The 26,187-nt window shown below is 41.1% G+C and overlaps 1 protein-coding gene across 1 annotated transcript in view; it reads left to right on the top strand.

The window, feature by feature from the left end:
• Positions 1-25,022, top strand: part of large1 (LARGE xylosyl- and glucuronyltransferase 1) — a 117,102-nt gene extending 92,080 nt beyond the window's left edge. The window contains exons 9-15 of the mRNA XM_023418725.2: positions 3,559-3,684; positions 5,316-5,471; positions 10,858-11,021; positions 19,376-19,654; positions 19,804-19,950; positions 23,830-24,025; positions 24,748-25,022. Coding sequence (XP_023274493.1) covers positions 3,559-3,684; positions 5,316-5,471; positions 10,858-11,021; positions 19,376-19,654; positions 19,804-19,950; positions 23,830-24,025; positions 24,748-24,945 — 1,266 coding nt within the window. The 3' untranslated portion in view covers positions 24,946-25,022. The remainder of the gene's footprint in view (positions 1-3,558; positions 3,685-5,315; positions 5,472-10,857; positions 11,022-19,375; positions 19,655-19,803; positions 19,951-23,829; positions 24,026-24,747) is intronic.
• Positions 25,023-26,187: the final 1,165 nt, after the last annotated feature.

Below are 26,187 nucleotides of genomic sequence, written 5' to 3'. Positions count from 1 at the left end.
CCCAAAATGAAGAATATAACAATTTATGAAATATGTAACAAAGTTGTGAGGTTGGAAGCGCCCCTCCTCTTCCCTGCAGCTCCCAAGCAGTCATGACCAAAGTGTATACCCAGTCTGTTTGAAACAAAGTCTCTAAATCTAGAGACAATGAGCTGACTTGTCAATACTGCAGATGTAAACCCCCTCCCTGATAGAACCTGTTTGATCCAGAAACTCCAACTCAGTGACGAGGCACTCTGCTGACCAGTGGTGGAAATATGATCAATCAGTCAGTCAGTCAGTCAGTCAGGGACATCCCAGGTAATAGGGCTGGCCCTGCTGTTGCGGTTGAGTTAATTGCAGGTCTGTGACGTGACTCACTACACACCCATCCACCGCTCTGTTCTCTCATACTCTCATGCTCCGCTACTTGTTACTTGTTACTTACTGCACTGACATTGAACGTTAGCAGAGTGTCTACAGAATCATCTAAATGGATGTAGTTCCCAGGATACCCGCCTGTGTGTTGTAGGTTTCAACTGATGGGGCACAGTGTGTGTTGCTCTATAACAAATGAAGTTTTACTGGCTGCCATTTTCAAGTACAGCAACAATGTTGCTAAGCAGCAACAATGAGCACTTGAAATCCCTGTCTAGGCCAAAAGACAGAAGAAGTAATGCACATTGAACTGAAATATTCAGTCAACTTTTCTCTCCTGCTGGTGTTTGAGGTTGTTCCTTTGAAAGGTATCCATAGCAACTTTAATTCAGTCAACTCCAAATCTGAATAAGGTACATCGTACGTCCATCATCTATCTATACATCTGAAAGTCATGGGTTTTATCTTACCGTGCACTGCGTTCCCAACATAGTAAGGGCATACGCTAAGACCTTGCCGAAGGGTCATTCTATTATCTTGGAGCTATTCACAGCTCATCTAGACGAGATGTGCGTTTATGAGATTTTAATTAAACCTTCATTAAGTAACGTCCCGCAAGGTATGCCGTTTGGAAAACGAGCTGGGCTTTGGAAATGGTCTCAGTGCTTCATCTGCCTTCTGCTGTATTAGCTCTTCCAATGTAATGTCAGCCCTCTTTATCACAGCATTCATTATGTGGCTATAGGGTTTTTATGTCTCCTATTAAGAAGCTGGAATCTGTCACTGAGACCCTCCAAGATCTCAAAGTCAAAAAAAAGTCTCTCCAGTGTAACCCAAGTACATTTCCCCAAAGCAGTTTGAAGTATTCAGCTTTATGTGATTACACATAAATTAAGAATGAAAGCCTGAACATCTGGAGACACAAAAACACTAACAAGACAGAGCAAGAGTCGCTACTGTTAAACTCTACAGCAATAAAAGCAGTTTACAGTGTATTTCTATTTAAGGTGAAGCCATCAACAGGGAGATAATTCTTCAACCTCTACTGCTAGTGGTGATGATGAAATTATTCATGTATCGAAAGGTATTTTAATAGCCTCTTGAACCTCACAGTACAAACTCATACTGTGCAGCCAAACCTTTGGAAATATATTTCAAATTCTAGTGGAGATCCCAAAGTTACCAAATCTGTCAGGATAAAGAAGAATTAATGGGAAATGCATCTAAACTGACGCAGAAGACAAGTAGAGTATTTGATGACATGGTACAGAGTCTTAGGACTCATTTTGTCCCCTAATCCTAATCCTTTTTGGCTGTGTTCTCGTAAAACAAACTGGTCCGACTGTTCAAACCTTCAGTCGCTGATGGTTTAGCTTTTCCCCTACTCCCTCCATGTTTTAAATTAAAGAACTCTGTGGATCCTCAATAGAAGTGCATTGTGTTTGAGCATGAAATACAACACTAAGACCCATGTTGTAATAAACCAAAATTATCCTCTAAAGTCTGACAAACATGTTGAATTATTTTCTGATGAAAAAAAGATAAAAGATATCAAACACCCCTGAGGAACAGAATTCTGGCGTTCTGGCAGAAACCAAACCCCTAAACACTCGGACCAAACGGGAGCAAGATCTGGACTGTACTTTTGATGATGCGGGGTGGGAATCCCTCTGGGAGAAAGCACTGCTCGTAAAACAGCCGCCATAAGCTCCTGCAGTTTAATAGAATCCACAGAACCTACTTCACACCAGACAGACTCCATAAGATTAATCAATCAGTCTTAAATTGATATAAAATAGAGACAGGTCACCTTTTTCACATGTTCTGCAAATGTAATAAATTAAAACATTACTGGGGTTCGATATTGGAGATCCTTAAAGAGATAAATTAGCCTCACTAGGCGACATATCTGACTTCCCCCTCGCAAAAAAGAAACAAGGTGTGGTTTATAAAACTGGCCATGATTGCTGGCACCCCACTTCCCAAAAATGAAGACCCAATATAAAGAAATTTCCCCATATAAGGCATCAGAAAAAATCATGTTAAACATCAAAAGACACATCTCTGTGATCAATGCTGGGCTGATATTAGTAGCTACATGGGTAATATTTCACTTTCTGCTTTGGGCTGACAACAAGATACTTGAACCACACACATAACCATTAGTGTATGTGTGATTTTTCCACCTCTATATTGGCTCCTGTCTGGTGGTGAGCTCAGTCGAGAGGTCAATGGAAATGACACTGGTTACTTGTTCACACACAATACCCATGTCGCTCTGCTCTGAGGGAAGTAAATCAATGATTAAGAACTTCTCTGTGTTATGACATTAGCACAGCCCCCAGTGCGCGACACTGCAGAGCAGCGACTCATTCAGAAGCTGATTCACCAAAATAATCTTCATTGTCTGGGTTTAGTTTGAGGGGAGGAGCTGAAACATCAGAGTCACACAGATTTAGATGTTTAACTCCTGACGTTCATACTGGAATTTACTCATTTCTCCCGATAGCACCACCTGAGATAGTCGACTGACAGTTAATAACGTTAATTTTAGATCCACATTCACAGCACATGATAATGCATGTTTTTGTAGTTTGTCTCAGCTTTTTTTTTTTTGTCACTACTCCTTGTCTCATTCTCTGTGGATTGTGGATGGATTTAGTCCATAAATCTGTTTCTGCCGAGAACTGATAACGTCATATCGCATTATTGATTCTTCAGAGACATAACGTTACTTCTTATTAAAAGCAGAGCAACAGGTCGAACAGGTTAATCAATGTCAATCAAATATTTCAGGTGGCAGAGGAAAAATGAGCTCTGACCCTCCAGTCTGCTACCAAACTACCAAACTAAAGACTTGTCACCTTGTGTTTGTTGCACACAAGTCTGCAGCAGCTGCTTATACAGAAGTACAATAGAAAAACATGTTAGATATACTGTATGGTAATTTGAAAAAGTGTTTGTTATTGACACATTATTTTACTGTGCTGTTTAAATTGGTCTGTAGTCACAGATCCATGCGAACAGCAGGGTGCGATTAAATACAGCTTCATGTGGACATCAAATAAACTGTAGCCGGGTCAGATTAAACTGTGCGGCACGGGCACTGTAGATGATGAAACATAAGGCAAATCATAACGCTCAGTGTGTGTTTTTTGTGTGTGTGTGTGTGTGTGTGTGTGTGCGTGTGTGTGCGTGCAGGACATATTCAACGCTGTGATCAAACAGAACCCTTTCCTGGTTCACCAGCTGCCGTGCTTCTGGAACGTCCAGCTGTCCGATCACACCCGCTCTGAGAAGTGCTACAAAGATGTTTCAGACCTCAAGGTGAGACCCTGCTGTCCCCACTGTGCATCCACTCAGTCACTTCAGACATACAAGACCTGACCTGCATTAATCAGTCTCAGGCCAGCCGCACTCGCACTGACGTACACGTGCTTCTACTTTTAGGCCTTTTATGGATTTTGTTAACCTTGAACAGGCGGCCTGTTTGTGAAGAGCTGTCTGAGCCAGTTCTCAGTCTGTGGACAATGATAACAGCATGTATTGTTGAACACCCACATATGATGCTTTTATATTTAGTTTCCCTGCAGTAAAATAACTGGACAAGACTATAACCCTTCAAGCCAGGGTTTGACTTGAAAAAAACAAAAAAAACAAGATGTAAATCAAATAATCAAATCAGAAACTTTGCTCAGGACTTGGTTCTTATTCTGCATGAAAAGTGATCAATGGATTCAGTCTACTGCAGTGTGACCACTTTTGTTACCAAGGGGTCTTAAAACACAAGGTCAGTTTACATAACATAGAAAAGAGTTATTTGCTGGCTTCCGTGAAAAACTGCATTTGAAGCATTTGAAGCATGTTTCCAATGTGAGTCTGTGGCGCTTTAACTGTGTTTCTGTGGGAGTAGAGGTGATAAAGTGGTTGTTTTGGCAGTGTAAACAGTGAGAGAAGTTAACGTTGAGTAGTTGAGGTGTAACCAGTGGCCACTTAATGCACAGGTTTACCTGGGCCTAAAAGGTCAAAGGTCAAGGTCATGGTGACCTCACAAAATTCAATTTTTGGCCTTGAACGCAATATCTCCATATCCCTTAAGGGAGCACAAATTTGGCAGAAACTTTCACTAGGGGAGGTAGTACATTCATTTTTGTAAGTATTTGGACAACAACTATTCTGCTGAAAATATTGTGAGGTAGTAAGATTTTCTGTCATTTATGCTTTAAAGTCAGATAATCAATGATATTAGAAGATTGCTAATTGAAAAGATCTTGTTGTAATCGTGCTTTATCACTGGATTCACCCGCTCAAGTGAACTGACTTAGTGAAACATAGATAGACACCCATTCCTTGTCTCTACTGGGGTGGGATATTTGGCCTAATGTGTCCCTACTGTGTGACCTATGACCTATGTGCGAAAAGTATAAACTGTTTTTTGTAATAAAATCCTCATTGCAGTTTGGTGTAATAGTCTGGTAGGGGAGGGAATGGTTAATCAGATTCTATGTTTCTCATGTGGAGTCTGTTTCCTGTGGCCAGAGTAAAGTGTTAAAGTCAGTGGAGATTGACCAGAGCCGTTTTTTTGTTTTTTTTAAAAACTACTACAGCGTGACTTTGCCTTTCTATGTACTCGAAACTTGATAATGATAAAAGGAATTGCCAAAAACCAAAAACGGTCCATTTTGATTGTTTTTTCGTCTTTTCATTGTGACACCAAAGATTTTTTTTCCATTTTCGTTATGAAACAAATAACAGATTAATGTTTTTTTTTCATTTTTAAATTATAAATGAGCCAAATGAGTCTTTAGTATGACAGTGGCTGAAATCCCAGGACCAGACACTTGATTATTTGGTGGAATGCAACCAATTCACTGTTGGGTGCGTTAGAATAAAACACTAGCATTCAACGCTAACCTGTTAACCCTTTTTCACTGCTCCGCTGTGGTTCCTCTGAACAGGTGATCCACTGGAACTCTCCCAAGAAGCTGCGAGTGAAGAACAAGCATGTCGAGTTTTTCCGGAACCTCTATCTGACCTTTCTGGAGTACGATGGCAACCTGCTGCGGCGAGAGCTGTTCGGCTGTCCCAGCGAGGCCGACCACAACAGCGAGAACGTAGGTGGAATGGATTCTGTGTCTCTGCTTGTGGTGTTTATTTAGTGCTGAAGAGACGAGGGTCGGTGGTAAACTTGTAGTAGACGGCTGCAGCAGAGCCAAACACTTCTAGAAACTGTCTTCAGTCTTGCCAGAGCACCTTTGAATCCCAGATTTATGAAGTTATTTATGAATTTGTTTGAGCTGCTTATTGGTATATGGGGGAAAAAAAATCATTTTCTATATGGAACTAAACAAACAACCTTAATTAACTATTGGCAGGTAATGTAGACTCCACACTGTGTAAAACTGCCATTATCTGATAAGAAGTGTGGTTAGAGCAAGTATCAACCTCCGAGGCTGAAACCAAAAACTGCAGTTCCTCTAATGGCCGCTACAGTCGGACTCCAACCAACATGCACCGAAGTCTCAGCTCCACACACACCCCTCCTCTTTGCCCATTTTTGGATTAGCTGGGAGTTAGGGGCGGAGTCAGGCACTGCACTCTAAGCTTCAAATCTGCGCTTCAGAAACCTGTGGGTGATACGTCCATTCTGTTTCTACTAATATGTCAGTTCTGCAAATGAGACACTTTGTTACCTTCCACCACCTACATGTTCTACACCTTTTTTTTCTGCTACACTATTGAAGCATGTTGTCTATGGATCTCCTATTTACTGTATGTTGTGGCACATGAACACTAGATTCCACTGTAGGCAAACAACACACTTAGTAAGTAACAAGACTGAATGGGGTTTTATGGCTGTGTGGCCAGTGGGTGGGGCTATGCTGTAGCTGTCATGGGCCTCCTCGAACATTGGAACAACTGATCATATAACTGTGATTGGTCAGCAAAGGTCAGGTTTTTTTTTTTACCTTCAAATTTCCAATGTATCTTGATACTACTGATATTGAACAGTATCAAAATCCAGCACGAACTACAAATCAAAATTTAAAGACACAGGCTGCTGTTTTGTTGTTAACCCCAGTTTCCAGCAGTGAAACAAGGTCCAGCTGAGGCTGATATTATACATTAATTCTGCAGGTATTTGGTCACGTCAGTGTATTGAATAAATTCAAATTTTGACAATAGTGGGGGCGCCCCAGTACCTTACCTGGTACAGCACGTACCATGAAGGCTTATTCCTCACCACAGGACTCCTTCTCTCTCCCGGACTTTCCTGTCTCTCTCTCACTGCAACTGTTGAATTAAAGGCAAAAATGCCAAAAAGAATAATTAAAAAAAAAAAAACAGTTCTACATAAACGACAGCAGATCTATAAATTCTAGAAAATTCATCTTCTGGGGACCACGGCTGTCTGCAGAAAACATAATGGAAAATCATCCATTAATTGTCACGATATTTTGGTCATAAAGTGGTCAGTCCACTAAAAGACCGACATTGCAGTGGTGTGTTCCACACCGAGCTGCTAAAAAAACGTATGTCCCAGCACTATGGTACGAGTTATGTGGGACATCATGTCATCGCGCTGGCATCTGTGAGTCTATAGACACAACATGTGAACACAGTAACACAGACACATACACACCTGGTATATACGCTACAGGTACATGGAGTAAATGATGAGATTAGCACCTTTCTGCAGACACGTATCAGTGAGGGAACACACTGATGTCCCAAACATCACAACACAACTGTAATTGATTAAGATTTGAAGTTCAAACTGATAGCAGGTATGCAGCATCCACAGACACATTTGTTCGTGTAATGAATGTTTTTTAATTAATAAGTTAATTGGGTTAATTAGAAGGAGACTGTTTCTTTTCTTTGGGGGAGAAGATCAGATTCTGGTGTGCCTTACCTTTGATTTTTTTTTAAACTTCTAACATTTTTGTTGTCAAACTACTCAAAGAGTGGGCGTACGTGTTCTTTTATCATGGAGTTGTCAGTTGAAGTTCTATATCAATCATCCTGGTGAAGCCTGTTTGTCTGGCTGCTCGTCAGCGGCTGTGCTGATGAAAGAACAGCTGCTCCTGGGGACAGTGGACGGCCCTACCGCTGTCACTCCGTGTCAGCGTGGACTGAACAGATGGACGCTTCAATAGCTCATATGCACCACTGACAGCCCACGTCTGGTTTAATTTTGGGGTTCGCTCAAATGTATGCACATTAGATTAGGATGTTGACACACGGTTCTGTGGTACAGCAGGAGTGAATGTCGTGAATGTCTTTGAACAGAGAGTGTCTGAAATTGTGTGTCGTTATTGCAATTTATGCAATTTATCATATCGAGGTGACAGGAGACATAAAAGACTGGAGGATTCGTAGAGAACGCTGGACCGACTTCCAGTGTGTCCATTAAGAACAGCTAGAAACACTTAAACACACAGTCTGTAACTTCTGCCTCTAGGGGTCTCTCAGTCATTGGGTGATGTCATAAAATAGCGTGGTATCATGGGAGTTGTTACCATTACCACAAGTTTCAGATTATAACTTTAACTTTAGAGGTTCTGTTTAACATACTGTCCAGACTCTGCAGGTGACCTTCAGCTTCTATCCTGCTGGAGGTCACCATGGTCAGGAGTCAGGTTTTTCCAGGACCAGCCTCTGTGGGCTATAAAGTTATTTTAAGTGTCAGCTCTGTGGTCAGTTAATCACATTATAATTTCCCATCATGATATGCCAGACTCTTTTTTGCTAACAGTCAATTCTAATGTGTCCTTAACTCAGGAAATAGTTTGCTCACTCAATTTTTCAGAGTTTGAGCAGTGATTTAAATCCCATTAAAGTGATGATTAGACTAATGAAGTCACTGAGGGATTGGCTCCAGCAGCACATTGCAGACCGGGCTCCTTCAGGCCACAGTGCCACTGCAGCCCAGTCACTCACTGCAGCTCCACTAATCACACTGTTGAAAGCAGAGCGACGCCACACACCGAGTCCTCTGCTGACAGCCCTTCAGCCGCCTCTCTCCTTTTTTTCCCCACAGCGCAGTTCGACTGCGCTTCGTTGAGCCGCAGCGATTCCAGTGCGTTGAGCTCATCTTCACTTGAATTTAAATCAAGTTAGATAGACCTGGGAACACAATGCTGACGTCCAGTCACACCGGTTGATGTGATTCTTTATTAAAATATCACTTTTACAGTTTGCACACGCTGTGCCAAAGGCCCCGGCAAATCCTTCATCACTGTTGGTGTGTGACATCCCATCAGAAAGTTGACAAGAGCTAATCGGGAGAAATTAAATGGAAAACTGCATTTTATTTGCATAACATTGTATCAGCTTGGTGCCAAATTGACTTATGTGGGATTAGTCCTGGCTCTGTGGTGTGCAGTGTCAGACTGACACACAGAAAAGCCCCTGTGCTGCTCCAGCATAACCAACCCACTGATTCAGAACATACGTAGATATGGACAGGGGAAGTTCTCTGGTGAAAAACAACTGAGTCAGCTGTTCATTCAACACCTCAATATGTTACTATAATATGATACTTCTAGCCCAACGCAAGCAGTATGACTGTTGTGAGCAAGGTTGAAATAGCATGTTGTTATGGTACCCCCTGTAAAAATGTATAAGGAGATTCATCATCATCACCATCATCATCACCATCACCATCATCAATTTTATATGTTTCCGCTCTGGTGACTGTCAGAGCTGGAGGCGTATTGTTTTCAGGTTGTCCGTCCGTCCGATTCTCGTGAACGCGATATCTCTGTAACAACTTGAGGGACTTTCTTCACATTTAGTAAAAACATTCACTTGGACTCAAGGATGAACTGATTAGACTTTGGTGGTCAAAGGTCAAAGGTCAAAAGCCAGACACCCACAAGGAGGTGATTCTACTTTCACATTAATCAGAAAATGATTCAAGTAAAAGCCTCCAAATATGATAATAGCAAAAGTGCAAAAATGGGAAACCCCAATAAGCTTCAGAAGCTTGTGAATAGGGGCCCAGACACTGCATGTACAAAATACAATTTCAGCCACAAGATACTTACATCATAAAACCTAACCATAAAAAGAAAAAGTAAATGGTCCAAAAATTCTATTAATAAACAAATATTAATTAAATAGGCAGGATACACAGTCAGAAATGAATGGTAAATAAAAATGATAGCTCAGTAGAGTAACCAGTTGTGAAGACCCCAACCTTTCAGGTTATACAAGTTTAAACATATTTTAGTAGCAACTGCTGCTTTAAGTTCTTTTTAAAAAAAACAGACATAGTCACATTTTACAGTGTTATCAGGCTAATTCACACCTGTGGACCTCTGCACACCACACTACAACTCTACATTTAAGTTGACGTTTCTTTCCTTTTATAAGAAGCATTTTTCTAGTCTTGTATGTATGTGAGGGAAAGTTAATTGGAAGAAAGTCAGAGAGTTTACATTTAGTTTACACATTTAGCTTAAATACAACATTTTACACAATACAAGCAGTGTGACAGATATCGCTTCCAGTAAGCTTCAAAAGCTGTAACAGTGTTGCAGAGGGTCAGTGGCAGCGTTAACTGCGTTAACTGAGTTTTTTCTGTAGAATCTGTAGTTTCTCAAGATAACTAAGATAGAAATTGGCATCGTCATTTATATGAAGTGCAAATGAGAACTGATTAGAAGGTTAGAAGTCTTCAAGGGGTACAAAATGCCTTAATTTAAACCAACGTATTTGGACAATTTTTCGTCAACTCATCGATATGGACCTTAATCTTCAGGGATTCATTGAAGTGAACCCCCAGGAAATCAGTGGACTTCACTCTCTCACTTTCAAAAAAATGTTTTTTTTTTCTTTTTGCCATGACCAAGAAACTTAACCTAAATCATCACAAAGGTTATTGTGAAGTAGTTTTTTGTGCCAAAACCAAATCAAACCATAACCAGTGATCAGAAAAACTCAGAATGTGTGATCAGGAGTGATCTGTTTCTAACCTTCACTCTGTTACTGCTGACCTCACACCACAAGTCTGGCCTTTCCATGTGATGCAGCTATTTTTATCTGAGCACAGTTTTAAAGGGGTTGTCAAGTGATTTAGTATTTGCACTCATGAACAGCTGGTGATCTTTGATGTGAAGCCACTTCTGGCTGCCGAGGTATACAAAACAAGTAACATGAAAAAGTCTAACTCTAGGGGCAGTGATGTGCCACATGGCTGAAGGTGTTTGATGTCACACACAGACCTCCCTTATTCTGTAACAGCAGTGCAGTCTGAAGACTCAATTCCGTGAAAATGAGATTTAACAATTGTTTAATTAACCCAGCACCACATAAAAACATAAGAGTATCTCTGGTAGAGTCTGGTATGTGAGAAGTGATTAATGAGGTTTCTGATTTAGCTCAGTTTTTATCACGGTGTAGATAATACTCCACAACAACAGCATCTTCAGGGGTTTCCCTCTGATCCGAGCACCGTCTCACTGTTGGCTTTCTTCTCCTCTCTGTCTGCAGCTCCAGAAGACTCTGTCGGAGCTCGATGAAGATGATCCTTGTTACGAGTTTCGTCGAGAGCGATTCACCGTCCATCGAACACACCTCTACTTCCTCCACTATGAGTATGAACCCAGCTCTGACAACACTGACGTCACTCTAGTCGCCCAGCTCTCTATGGACAGGTACTGTTCTACACCTACAGCAACAATACTCTGCTCTTACATACATTAACATATATACATAGAAAACTCTCTGAAACACCCTTGTATGAAACTGTTACACAAGTGTTAAAGTAGGCAGAGTCTGACAGAGTCTGACAGTGTCTGTCTCAGACTTTTAGACTTTTGGACATTCAAGTGAAAGAACATGAAACGTGAACATGAAACTGTCTTGGTTAAATTATCAGTACAAGAGATGAAGAACTGTGTGTGCTTTCATATTCTTCTTGATATAATGCCACGGCTACAAGTCTGGGTAGATAAACTGAAAGATAATGTCACCTACGACGCCCAGACCTTACAATTCTGTTCTTTGTGAGCTGAAGCCAAGTGCTTTACTTGGTAAAAACAGGTTCACTTTCAGCCTCTGGGTCACTTTGGAATAATTCAAGAACTATTGCAATGACAAACCATTCAAGTTCTGATCCGTACCTCTGACTGGCTTCATCTCCATAATAACAGCAGCCAAGCCTCAGGGCTGTTGTAGTAATTAGAGGCATCAACCACTCCAAACTAATGAAAAAAGATTTGTCAGAAAAGTAGAGATAATTCATAGTGATGGTTTAACATGATCGTCACTGCCACTAGATATCGTACTAGACCACCAGCATCTCAGACCAAAAAAAATGTTTCATTGGCCACACCTCCGTCCTCTGCCAGTGATATGCTCCATGGCAATGCTAACAGTAAGCCAGCTAGCGATAGCAATATTTGCCTAACAAATTCATATTGGTAACAGCGAGTTAGCTAATTTTATCATGCCTAATGCAGCTGTTCACTAATGAAAACAGAGCATGTAGCATCAAGTTACTTACACATTGAGGGGAAGAAAAGACAGTTCTGAGTCGAGCCGGACCGTTTAGCAGCTCATAGGGTTCTCCATCTCAGTTAAACCAGACCAGTATTGGCTCCACGGTCGGACTGGGACAGAAATTCAGCCTTGGACTGATCCACTGGGATCGCGGTCGCAGGAATGACACTGATGCAGCCAGTAAAGACACTGATGGAGACTATATAGACACTGACGCAGCCAGAACAGATAGTAATGGAGACGGTAAAGACACTGACGGAGCTAGACACTGAAGGAGCTAGATACTGACGGAGCAAGATACTGACTCAGCCAGTAAAGATACTGATACAGCCGGTAAAGACACTGACGGAGCCAGCAAAAAGTTTATGGATGTGTTGATGGTCCCCCGGCTGACCGGAATTTGAGCCCGTAGTCCTCATGACCAGTCCACCTGTGTTCTGGTCTCATCTCTTCCTTTGTCTGAGGTCTTTTTAGATGAAAACATTGTTTCTTTTTCAGTAGAAGAAATTCTTGAAGGTCACTTTCACCTGAACACTTGTACTGCACTGTGCCATCTCACCTGTGGGCGTTTATAAATGTGGGGAGGACCAATGGTATAACAGGAGGGACTAACATGCACATATACACAAACTAAAAATGCAAGCACGACCAAACCAACAACCACAACAAAGACCAGAGAGATTCATATTACAACACACACAGAGTGGGTGTGGCTTCGTTCTCTGCCCAGGACACCATTACTCCACGATATCTTTACATAGAAAATAGTTGTTTGCTGCTAAATTCTTGTTTAAACCTTGTTTACAGAATCTTTTAATTTTCCATGAGACTCCTGTGTTTCTGTGTTTCTGTGTCTCTGTGTATCGGAAGAGATCACTGAAAGAAAATTCTGAAATGAGAATTTACAGCGGGTAAAAAAAAAAAAACTTCTGATAGCAGTCGCTTCTCTCAATCTGCAACTCTGTTCTATTATTCATGACACAAATACATCCACCGTCTTCAAAGGTGACTGCTCAACTAGTTACAAAAAAATAATGTCAAGGAGAAATTTGACAGTGTGAAATGTATGTCTATATTCCCAATGACAAGCCTGTGTAGTGCATAGAGGAAGAGGTGCGGATGACTAGGAATCAGTTTGTTCTCCGTTGTGCTGCTTTTACCAGTCGTTATTGAATGTATTCTCTGCATCCATTCTTACTTCCCTCGTCTACAGTCTTTTCCATGCACATGCACACACATGGAAGCCTTCAGAGAATCCTGGCTTAAAATGTACACGGGCGACTAATCAGGTTTATATTTCATGTGATGGGGGTCATTTATAAACGATGAAGCAGAATGGTTGTCAGCGTTCTCCTCACACCATGCTGAGACACAATGGGGCATATTGACAGATCTGCAGTATCTGATGAGCCATACAATGTTGAGCTTTTAGTGGATTGGAGACACCCCACTGATAGATTTAATAAAGAGCATTATGTTAGGTTTGAAGATACAGAATAAATCCAGGGATTTTACCATCAAACATCAATCTGCCATCGTCACTCTGCTATCTATATGCTAATTTTGCAGTTTGTTTCGTTCTTAGCAGTGAGCAGGGGGATTGTAAGCATTTTTTTTACAGCGAGTATTGTGTTCATGTGAACATCCAATTCTTCCTAAATCTGAAAGATCCATATATTCAGTAGTTACATGTATCTACCACCTCCTTCTCTTTGTCTTCTCAGAACAGGTTTGAGTCGTTGGAGTGATTCAAGGTTTTCCCAGCAGACGTTTGAACCTGAACTGGAATCATACTTTAGGCTCAGTTCAAACAGTCATTTGTTCTCAGAAACCGCTTGTTTTATTTCGTTCATTACTTTCACCAGTAAAGAGCTTTAGTGCTTTCGCATCAGAAAGCGGCGCAGGAGTCTGGTAACTTAGCGACTACTTTAGGGCTGCATGATACGATGATGAAACTAGATAGTGACACATAGTCTGTGCGAGAAGTACTCAGATCTCACAATGTAAAAATACAAGTCCTACATTCAAAGCAAAATATATGTAAAATATATGTAAAGTATCGTCAGTATCTGCTCTGCTCAGTGTCTGATCTTTATAATAACCTCATTAATTTATAACATAGAGCATTTTATATGTTCCTGGACAAACGGGGAGTCTTCACTTCTTCTGCAATGAAGTTGAAAGGACCATCGCCTTGCGTGATGATCTTGTTTCTCCTGCCTGTGTGTGTGTGTGCGTATGTGTGTGTGCATGCATGTCTGCTCATCTGTCTTGCTGTCTGCTCAGCACTAGATTTATTCACTTTATGATTATGATTTCATAGTACTCACAAGAAGTGTATGTCTGTGTATAGGCTACCTTTATGTTTCCCACACACGCACATATGTCTACTCATTAAACGAGTGAGTGAGCGAGAGAGAGAGAGAGATTGATTCATGTATTTTAGCGCTAAAGTTAAGACACAAAACCACTATAAAACTGATTAGCCGGCTGATTAACAAGCTACAGTATACTATTATATACTATATTGAATATCCCCGAGAAACAGGCAGTAAGAGTCGACATTAAGCAACAGGTTCCCTCATTAAGCAGCATCATCATAAGAACATATTGTCTAACTTACTACTAAACGATATACAACAGCAAGACGGCAAGCTTCTGAAAATAATCAAAAAGCCTCATGAGACAATGAAATGAAATAGTATTTCTACCTGTTTGAAGTTCATTCTGTGTCTGAACGTTACATCAAACTGTTACAGAACGGCCTCCATATCAATGCAATTTCATTATGGATGTTCATCAGTGCTCCACATCTGCAGTGTCAACATCAAAGCACCAAACTCCTCCTCTGTCTCCTGCTCTCCTCTTCAATCTGGACTTATAACATTAGTGAGTGAATGCAGCCAAAAAATAAGACAGGATCTCACACAGTACGTACAGGATTACAGCTGCCAGCGCCACTGGCTGTTAGTCTGGAGAGCTTTTTTTTACCTCACTCATCATTCTGTGTTTGGAGTCAACTCTCCTGGAGAGTAGCCACAGAATGAAATCATCTGTGTTTATATTCAGTTTGTCTGGCTGTGGACTGAGATGACTCTGTAACCCTTTCAGCTTTATGCTAATCAACACCTCTTAATCATTCTGAGATCTCATTTCTTACGAGGCCCGGTTCACATCAGCTGATGTTTCCTAGTAAATAACAAACTCAGAGTGTCTCTAACCCTCTAAACCTCCAATCTGGTTTTAATGACCGGACTCCAGGTCTCATAGCTCCTGGCTCCAGTTAGCTTTTGTTAATGTCATTAGCCAAGGGGTTCACACACTGTTTCCAACCTACGCACAATGGATAAGAACAACACAATGGTTTGAGTGTTATCAGTGAACATAAATAAAGACCTGACCATATTTTAGCTTTTTTATTCAGATAATTCAAAAAGCTTCACTTACTTTTACTTTACTTTAACTTAATGGTTCCCAATCCAGTTGTTTGACCCTCATCTCATCCGGAATGAGAGTCAGCACTTCTAAGTCCGAGTCCATGGTTGAGTCGGAAAACGCTGGACTGCTTCCTCCAAGTTGGGGATGAGTTACTGCCCCAAATGAAGGAGTTCAAGTGTCTCGGGGGTCTTGTTCACGGGTTAGGATTAGATGGAGCGGGAGATTGATCGGCGGGTCGGGGCTGCATCAGCAGTAATGCAAGCGTTGTACCTGACCGTTGTAGTGAAAGGGGAAATGAGCCAGATGGCAAAGCTCTCGATTTACCAGTCGATCTTCATTCCAACCCTCACCTATGGTCATGAGTTATGGGTAGCAACTGAAAGTATAAGATCGCAGATGCAAGCGGCTGAAAACAGTTTCCTCCGTAAGGTGGCTGGGCTTAGAGATATGATGACCTCAGACATCCGGAGGGAGCTGGGAATAGAGTCGCTGCTCCTTCGCGTCGAAAGGAGCTATTGAGGTGGCTCGGGCTAATAGGGATACCTCCTGGGCGACACCCTTTGGAGGTTTTCTGGGCATTTCCAACTGGGAGGAGACCCAGAACTCTCTGGAGGGATTACATATCCCATCTGGCCTAGGAAAGCTTCGGGATCCCCCAGGAGGAACCTGAGAGCATTGCCAGAGAAAGGGAGGTCTGGGGTCTCCTGCTTAGCCTGTTGCCACAGCGGCCCGACCCTGGATAAGCGGAAGATAATGGATGGATGGATAATTTTATCTCTCTGAGTTGAAACCCATGTGAGAAGTTAAAGGAGAAACTAAAAGGAAACAGGAAATAGAAAAACAGGAAAAGGTAGAACTAACATCTCACACACCAAAAATGTTGGGAACCACTAGTTTAATCAGTAACAATACATTTTGTTCTATAAGATATTTTATATATATATATATATATATATATATATACATATATTATTCATATTTTGAATGTAAAATCATCTGAATTATAAAGCTTAAAGTAATTATAAAGTATTATAACCACTGCACACAGCATAATATGAGAGCTTGCTCCATTATGGTCACTGAAGACTCCACTGTGATGACGGCCTGCTGTTGACCAGAGGCCACCAAAGTGGAATTTCACACAAAAGTAGCACAGTGTCAATTTTCTAAGCCTCTGCCAGCTAATCCACTGAGTGTGGTGATTCCATGAACTTGCCCCGTGGTTCAATGTCTCAGTAAATCACATTAACCCAACCTACCCCACCCCCCACCCTCCCTGCTGTGCACATCCTCTTATGCCAGTTCATTAGACACTGCAAATTGTAAGCAGCTCTATGCATTTATTTTAAATCTTGTAGGTCATTGAGAGTCTTTCTAATGTTAATATGTTGGTAGATAATATCAGTCTCTCCAACTTATATATATATATATATATATATATTATATACAGTAAATATATGACAGTTTATTGCTTTTCTTGCTTTTCTCCACCATTAAAGATGATGCTTGAATTTTGAGATTACCAGCAGAATTAATTAAGATTAATTTGTCAGAGTGAGCAGAATAGTTTCTAACTGAACAAACAACTTTGTTTCCAGTTTGTTTAATATGGCTGGCGATGGTACAGGTCTGAAAGTCCTCTGTTTGCTCTGTCTGAGCTCTTTCTGCCTTAAGGATAGTGAACTCAAAGAATAAAGCCTCAAGACGTGGAGCATTCCCACCAACAAGACTGTGAGCTAGGCTGCAGGTGGAGTAAGCTCAGGGATCTCTGCAGGTATTGAAGTCAGAGTGGAGAGAAATTCCTGCAATGAAAAAAAAAAACAAACGCAGACAGATTGTTCTGCAGATGTGTTTTTATTCCTCCATGCCAGCAACAACCAGAGCCAGAGGCTTATCGTTTTCAGGTCGTCCGTACATACGTACATATGTTCATCCAGTTCTCTTGGACACGATATCTCAGTAACGCATTGAAAGAACTTTTTCAAATTTGGCACAAACATTCACTTGGACTCAAGGATGAACCGGTTAGATTTTGGTGGCAAAAAGTCAAAGGTCACCGTGACCTCACAAAACATGATTTTGGCCTTGAGAATGCAATATTTCCAGAACTCCTCAAAGGAAACCCTTCACACATTTGCCACAAATGTTCACTTGGACTCAAGGGTGGACGGTTTTGACTTTTTTACTCATGGCTTCACTCAGCTATTATGACAAAATGTCACACAAATTGTTCATATTTTATATGATTCTGGATAGAAATGGATGTAATTTGAAACTTGTGTGAGTGGAGGATTCAGACAACCACGAGGAGGTAATTCTGGCTATATTAAGGTGAATGAGATGTAATTCTTTACATGTTGTCATGTGTTTTTTTCATCCTAATGTTTTGCCAGTATTCATTCCATGTCGTTGCTGTAACCTCAATTTCCCATTGGGGACATTTAACTCCTACCTTATTGAAGGTCGTGTCCTTATTGCTCATCCCTATGAAATGTAACATTCCTCAAATTCAAACATGAAACCAACAAAAATGTCACATTTTCCACATGGTTGAGGATGATTGCAAATCATTTTGATGATCCCCTGCAAAGCTCCATCAGTATGTTGGAAATGAACTAGTTCCTTTGAGGATGAACTCTTTTCATTATAGACATCCCGCAGGCCTTCATACTGTACCACACAATGTAAACCTTCCACACAAAATAATTATCCACTGTGTATTAATCAAGTACATCGTCAGAGAATTTGTACAATCATGCCTCAGGGGAATATACCTTTTGATTTAAAGCATGTTTTAAATCACCCTCAGGGCGAACATCATTTTAGCTCTTTTTTAATATTGTCAGTTTGTTGTGTCTTCTGCTCAGCAATATATTATTGTGGAGTATGTATAATAAACACAGCTGCCTCTGGGGGCTGCGAGCTGCCTTTAGACTTTGTCTTGGTTTAATGAGGCCCACGGTGGCTCAGTGGAGGGAAACACTGGCATTCCAGATCCAAAATAGTGTGAGACACTGAGCAAATAAGACAGCCGCACCTTCACATAGCATACCAAATGAAATGTCACTGTAGTGAGATGCATTGCAGAGTTAGACAGTTTGACAAAGCTTGGTTTTACAAATCAAGGCACTGAAGCTTCCAATTGAAATACTAAACTACACCTGACTCAGTCAAGTGAAAAACAATAGCATCTATGAATTTGCTTCCCCTCTCCCGCATCAACACTTTACTTCACGTCTGTCGCCTATTCAGAATGTGTGACACTGAACAGTCAGCCTGACCAGAGCAGTTTTTAAAGCCTGGCTCTTCAAAGAAAAGCCAAGTCTCCCCCAAAGACAAAGCTTTCTCTAGATTTCTTTTAATGTAACAAATATTAAACAAATTTCTATTTGCATATCAAGTCCAAGGCTGAGTAATTCATTATTCCATATCTTCACAAAAAGCAATTAAAGCTGTGGGCATCAATGGCTAATTGTAATAGTTGCTTTTTAAAGTCACAAAGAAACAAACCACAGCTGGAAACAGTCACAGGCTCAACACTTTAAAATCTTCCAGACTTTCAAGAAGAATAAACTTCAGCCACCAGGGCACATCTCAGAAGTTTTGTTATTTAATGTGTGTATTCAGAAGCTTATTGGTATTGTATAGTTTATGTACAGCTTCTTCTACCTCTCCAGTCTCCAGTCTGTCCCTACAAACCGACTAGATCACTATGATGTCCAGTTATTCCACCACTCCATCCACTATGTTTTCTCTTCTTGTTTCTGAATGTTTTTATTTGCTATTTATTTGGTAGCAGAAACACCAGGAATGAGGGGTACAGCCGGTACCATGACAAAATATGTCTTTAGTATAGTTTATCTAAAATTTTCAGGTACCTCCTCACAAGTAGTTTTTTTTTGTTATTATCTTATCTTTTTATGCTGTCATTACATAGGTGTTACCTGCCAGGAATTTTGGGCACAAATTATCCCTCATTCCCCCCAAAAAAGAACAGAAATGGAAAAGAGTAGTAGAATAGTACTACATTTTTGTGATGTCACAGATCCCTCTGTCCTATCCTCTGCAGGCTCCAAATGTTGGAGGCCATCTGTAAGCACTGGGAGGGCCCCATCAGCCTGGCCCTGTACCTGTCCGATGCCGAGGCCCAGCAGTTCCTGCGCTACGCTCAGGGTTCCGAGGTGCTGATGAGCCGTGGGAACGTAGGTTACCACATCGTCTACAAAGAGGGACAGTTCTACCCAGTCAACCTCCTGCGTAATGTGGCCATGCGGCAGGTCAACACACCCTACATGTTTCTATCGGACATCGACTTCCTGCCCATGTATGGCCTCTACGAGTATCTCAGGTAAGAGGAGAACCGATGACAACCAGACATGCTGGTCGTGTTATCTGACATTTTCAGTGTGTTGTTAATTCACAATCATTTGTTCTTAATTCTTGCACATTCAATCACACTGCTTTAGTAATAACTTAAGAATCCGTGGGTGTTTTTAGGAAGTCAGTGGTGCAGCTAGATATGGCCAACACCAAGAAAGCTCTGGTGGTTCCAGCCTTTGAGACGCTGCGATATCGCCTGTCCTACCCAAAATCCAAGGCTGAGCTGCTCTCTCAGCTAGACATGGGGACACTCTTCACCTTCAGGTAAACAACTGCTCTGTTGCTGTAGCCAACAAGGTTTTCATTCAACAAAGTTGCATAAATGATTAATTACCAGCCGTGACAAGTGGGGCCAGTATTGTTTTCACCTTGTGAGCCTGGAGACTTGCGGCCTTCTACCTACTGTAGCGGGAACTACCACAGAGGTATATGTCTCTCTGTCTGTCTGCCTGTGGACAGTTTGTCACTGCGATTGCGTCCCAGCCTGCAAGATACAGTCATGAAACTTTACAGGTGTGTAGTTGAGGTCAAAGTGAAGGCCAAGTTCGTAGGTGGGTCTGGTCAGACCCAATTGAATACTCATGTAATAGTGTAGTACTACTCAGTACTGAATGTCATCATGTTGACGGGGGTTACGTGTGATTCCATCACAAGATGGTCTGTAGTATTGATTCGTCTTTTGTTTCATTCATTTATTCAGACCTCTACTTTGTAAGTTTTGCTATTGCTACAGAGCACAATGTTAGCATTAACAGCTGTTCATGAAGTTCCCCTAGGGCAGGGGTCTGCAACCTTTATTATTAAAAGAGCCATTTTTGGCCCCTCTCACACAAATGAAAATCATCTGAAGCCGCAAAACCTATTCAACCCTTAAAATGAAGATAACACAGCGTTAAAGTTTTATACTGTGTATACACTGTTGCTCATAAAGTTGGAATAAAATATTTTTTACCTCTTTCCATGAAATGATTGTGACAATGTGATTTATTCTTGACAGATAAAATATATATCTTCTCAAAACTTTAGTAGTCAATCTCTTACAAAGTGATTACTGATGCATTTAAACAGGAATAAACAGAGGATTGTGCCTGAAAACAAAATTATTCCAACTTTATGGGCAACAGTGTAGTTATACTATATATAAAATCTTTCTGAAACTATAGAACTACAAAAAACACTTTTGAAATTTTATTGCTGTTTTTACCTGTTATAACAAATGGAAACACCGAACTCTTATGAAAAAACACTGACATGTGTACACTTTTAAATAAAACACAGAACTATGCTGGTTAATTTGAGTCCTTTTCTTATTTGTGAAGGATTAAAATAATAAAAAGTAACCCACTTTAAAATAAATAAAACATATAGCTGCAGCCTAATAGCTTTAAGAGTAAACATAGGAACAGGCCAGTTTGTATTTAATTATGACTCAAGTCCATTTCAGTGTGCCATCATCCTCTTCTGTTTTTATCCTCAGCCAAGTACAGCATTCAACTGTTGAAACATTCCGAATTAAACTCTCTATTTTCCTCTGAGACTTTTCTTTTTTTGGATTTATCCATGGTTAGCTTACCAGGGGTCCAAAACTCAAGATTAGCCACCTATCAGCGGCAGGAAAAGGCAGTTGGCTATAAACGTTGAAAACATATAAGATGTTAGTTGTAAGATGTGACGTATATTTTAGTCGATGAAATACTATCAGTATCACCTCGAGCTCCAAAATATGAAGTGTTATCTTTAGCCTTGAAAAAAATAAAATAATATGAAAATAAATGATTTCTTTTAGAGGCAGCCACTGCAGAAGGGCTGAAGAGCCGCGGATTGCCGACCCCTGCCCTAGGGGATAAATAAAGCATCTATCTATCTATCTATCTATCTATCTATCTATCTATCTATCTATCTATCTATCTGCTTACTTACTAGTCTTCAGCCATCAATGTATTTACAGGAGGTTAGATTGTGCCATCTGAGCAGCTACTTCTTCAGGGTAGACTGGATACTACAGTGACTCAGTATCGGAAAGTTGCTGGAGCTAGCTGGTTAGCATGCTAACTTAAAATAAACACCTCTGGAGACAGCTGTTGGTGAGTAAAGAAGTTTGATGCTGAACTCACAATGTTTCTTCTAGACTGGTTAGTAAACTGCTATTAATGCTGTGAAACGTTAGCTATGTAGCAAGCAGGACTGAGAATCACTGTCACTACCAACAGATAAAGCACAAAGATCAGATAATAATTGAGAAAAGCAATTCCAATGATGGGTAGTTACAAATTTGAGTCTGAAAACTTTAACTTGAAAAATAAGCAAATGCAAAACAATGTTAACAATTTCATTGAAACTGATTCGAAAAGAAACTTTAAACACAAATTTTATCTTCTCTGTTTCACATACTGACTGACTGACTGACTGACTGACTGATGATATTTCCACCACTGGTCAGCAGAGGTCTGAGCCATAGTCCACTGAGCTGCTCTGGTTTCCAGGGCTGCTGGGAAGAGGAGTGAAGAGGAGGAGCGCTTCCAATACACTGAGCCTTGCCTCCATTACAGCAAATAAAATACTTTCATTACGCACATCATTATTACTAAAACAGTCAGATTATACCTGAAAGTTGGGGAGAGATAATCAGGAAATGACTGCAGTTGTCCCCGGTGTATGGATGAATACAAAACCAACTGATCTCCAACATTGATCAGCCAGTCACACAGTTGTTACTTCTGTGTGAATCCTCATTTATGACATGTAAATGGTCAATTTATCATCAGAAAATTATCATAATTTCTCACACAGCAGTAGTAAAAATAATTAATTATTTGCAGCCAAATAAGTTCCAGTTTAATTAGTCTAGGTTTTGAGACACCCAGATGTTCACCATGCATACAGTGAAGTAAAACCAACCATGGCTGGAGTGAAGTATTTATTTTGTGTATTATTTAGTCTATTATTTATGCTTATTTATTTGAGTGAACAGACCCTTTACTAAAATTTTTACTGTGCTTTATTGTAAGTGTGATGGGTCAATAACCAGAACTATATGTCATGATGAACAGTAGCTACAGCAGGGTTGTTTTTATTGTTGTCTTTATCACAATGTGTGACAGTGCACACAGAGCAACTCCTACACCACACACTGTGGATTTGATTCAGCTACATGCTGGTAATATTTTTCTGTAAGGTTGGAGAGAAAAGGGGTGTTTACTTTTCTCATGAGTGCAGCCCTTACAGGCAGTCACACTCCCTTCAGTCACACTCGCTGTGCTCCACCTGCCTGCAATTTGCTGTCAGTAAATACCTCTTTTACCTTGGTGGGTGTTATGGTGGCACAGACAGAACAAGAGAAACAAACTGCGGTGTCAGGTAAACAAACACTTTTTAAAATATAGCAACAAGCAGCAAGTATCAGGGTCCAAGCAGCTCACAAGCATATGTATGAATTGCTATTGAAAATCTCACGTCATCTGGGGTTTGTATGCCCAGAGAAGGTGACTTACTTTACATATTTTGAAAAATATAGAGTGACAGACTTCTGAATTGACCATAGGGTACAGTGAAGCAAACTTTCATCACCATTTAGTGGATTTGCTGAAAAAATGTCAGCTCTGTAGGACATACGTGTGATTTATTGTGATTTGAAGTTTGGAAGGTGGAATAATTAGAAATTTATATTTTTTCTATTAAGTCACGCCCATTTTAATCAATCATTACCGAATGTTATGCCTGGGCTGAGTAATGACTTAGATCATGTGAAGTATAACAGTGGTATGGGTTTACGTTAGTAGGCATTTTTCAGATCCAAATGGGGAAAGAATTTCATGTCAAGCCATTTTTGAGAAAATTACACTAACTATCCCTAACTATTGAAAAAATAAGTGTCATTTTTTGTGCCTGAGTAGTGGGTGGAATTTGTTTTTCTCTTGTAGTTTTTGCTGGGTTAACACTTTTAGCGGAGAAAACAACAACAGGTTTCCCTAATAAAGTCTGTTTTTAAGAGCTTATATGATACAGACAAAGGTTTGTAACTGAAATGACTCCAAATAATTTAGAAACTGTAAATCACACATCCTCCCAGACTTGCCGAGACAGCAGAGTTCAATCTCCCTCCAGCGTAGCTTGATGAGAACCTTTTCTTTCTTCTCCTGCTAGGTATCATGTGTGGACTAAAGGCCACGCACCAACTAACTTTGCCAAATGGCGGACTGCAACCACACCCTACAGGGTGCAGTGGGAGGCGGACTTTGAGCCCTACGTCATGGTGAGGAGGGACAGTCCTGAGTACGACCGCCGCTTTGTGGGCTTCGGCTGGAACAAGGTGGCTCACATCATGGAACTGGATGCACAGGTAACTGACTCACCTCCACTTTATCTATCTCTTATTTAGGTACCAGTCTGACTTGATCCTTGTTTCAGAATAAAAGTCTATTTTTTGTCTATAAATAAAACTTTTAATTATCTAGAACATTTATTAAGCTCATTAAAATAAGATTAACCTGATTACTAAACAAGGTTATGTTTTTTTTTTTTTATACATTTTTTTATTATTATTCATTAAAAAAGACAATAAATAAATAAAAAAAAATAAAAAAATGTTATGCCTCCACCTGGCCACAGTCAGAGCCGGAGGCTTGTCTGTCCGTCTGTCTCATTCTCGTGGACACAATATATCAGTAATGCATTGACAGAATTTCTTAAAATTCGGCACGAACATTCACTAGGACTCAAGGATAAACTGATTCGATTTTGGTGGTCAAAGGTCAAGGTCACGGTGAACTCACAAAAAGGTTTTTGGCCTTGTTAATGCAATATCTCCATAATGCCAACAGATATTACGAAGCCAAGCTAATGTTAGCTACCATATGAAACCAAGTGGGACAACAGCAACAAAACCCCTGAGTGTACTGAACCAACGGTGTCTTGCCATCTGCAATGCATGCCAAAAATGATCATATCGTAACGGCAGCAAACAGCGTGATCGCGGCATCCCTGGTTGTAATCAAGAGGCTGTATGGCAGCATTACTCAGCTGTGGAGACTGAAACTTCCTCTCACTCTTTTCTCTCTGCAGGAGTACGAGTTTGTGGTTCTGCCCAACGCCTACATGATCCACATGCCTCATGCGCCCAGCTTCGACATCACCAAGTTCCGCTCCAATAAGCAGTACCGGGTCTGTCTCAAGACCCTGAAGGAGGAGTTCCAACAGAACATGTCGCGGCGCTACGGCTTCGCCGCCCTCAAGTACATGACGGCCGAGAACAACAGCTAGCTACCACTGCACACTCTCTCACCCCCGGTGCTGAACTACTGACACACTCCACAGGCTGTGGGGAGGGGGGGGGGGGGGGGGGGGGGGGTGGAGGGCACATGAAACAGACGGCCCACATGAGGCCATCAGGATACTTTGAGACTCGAGTCTCTCGGACTTTGTTAGAACTTTTGACCCTCGATATGGGACTTCACTGCTGTGGATAGAAGAGATGATCCAGGATCTTAAAGCTGTGAAAGATGACATGAGTGACTGCCGGACATGGGCCCCAGCTGTGTGGCCCCTGACCTCCATCTGTGGAATCTGTCAGACAACAGGCAAAGGAAATGAAGACGTTCAATGCCTTGCCATATTTGTAAGACCAGTGACAAAGTTGTGGGCTACATGTAACATTATGTATGTATGCGTGTGTGTGTGTGTGTGTGTGTGTGTGTGTGTGTGTACATGCAGAAAGATGGAAAGTGCAACTGTGTGTGTGTTCCTTCAGGCCGGCGCTTAGCAAAAAGCTTAAGGAGAGCTGAAGATGTGAAGCGTCGTGGGCTTTACATTGTGTTTGCACGCTGCAGAGAGAGATGCCTTCCAAGTGCCACAACGTAACAAAAAGCAGCTGCAGTTTGACTGACAGCGCACCCCGACTCAAATGCAAATTGTCAGCAAGCAGCAAGATAAGACAAAGCGGTAAACATGTCCACACTGATTTTGAAAATCTCATTGTGACGAGTGACACACACTCAGATATGGAGGCGAGCAGCCAGTCAGCCAGCCGTCTGCTGCTGTCGAATTTGTCTCATAGCTGATGAAGATCAGAATAAATCCTCTTCCTAGAATGACAAGGGAAGTGAAGTGCAAGGAGAGCCGGAGGTCGTCCACACGGTTGATATTCAGGGTATCTCTATGTTAGCCTGAGCGTGCTACTAGCCAGTGTTTCCAGTGTTTTATTACGATTACAGAATCTGACAGAAGCTAGTGCAGTGGGCTTTTTTCTCTCTATTTTAAACGGACGCCTGACGCTCTGCACACACACCTGCTGGAAGTCCTGTCGGTTTGTTAAGCTACCAGCCCACCACACACGGGCAGCATGTGGCGAAGCACCAATCACTGTTTACTTTTCTGTCCAACAATCAGTGTTATCTATCAGTGTGTTTACAGTCCCAATGATGGAGCAGGGAGAGTCAGTCAGAGTGTCTCCTGGAGGAGAGCAGTGGAGGACAGGTTTCAACTCTCAACATGAACCAACTTACC

Source organism: Seriola lalandi, unplaced genomic scaffold (assembly GCF_002814215.2).
Source record: "Seriola lalandi dorsalis isolate HSWRI2012SDOR001 ecotype SW California unplaced genomic scaffold, Sedor1 jcf7180002054584, whole genome shotgun sequence".
NCBI classification, from domain to species: Eukaryota; Metazoa; Chordata; class Actinopteri; order Carangiformes; family Carangidae; genus Seriola; species Seriola lalandi.
Note: the sequence above shows the minus strand (reverse complement) of the source record. Positions and strands in the feature narration are given on the sequence as shown.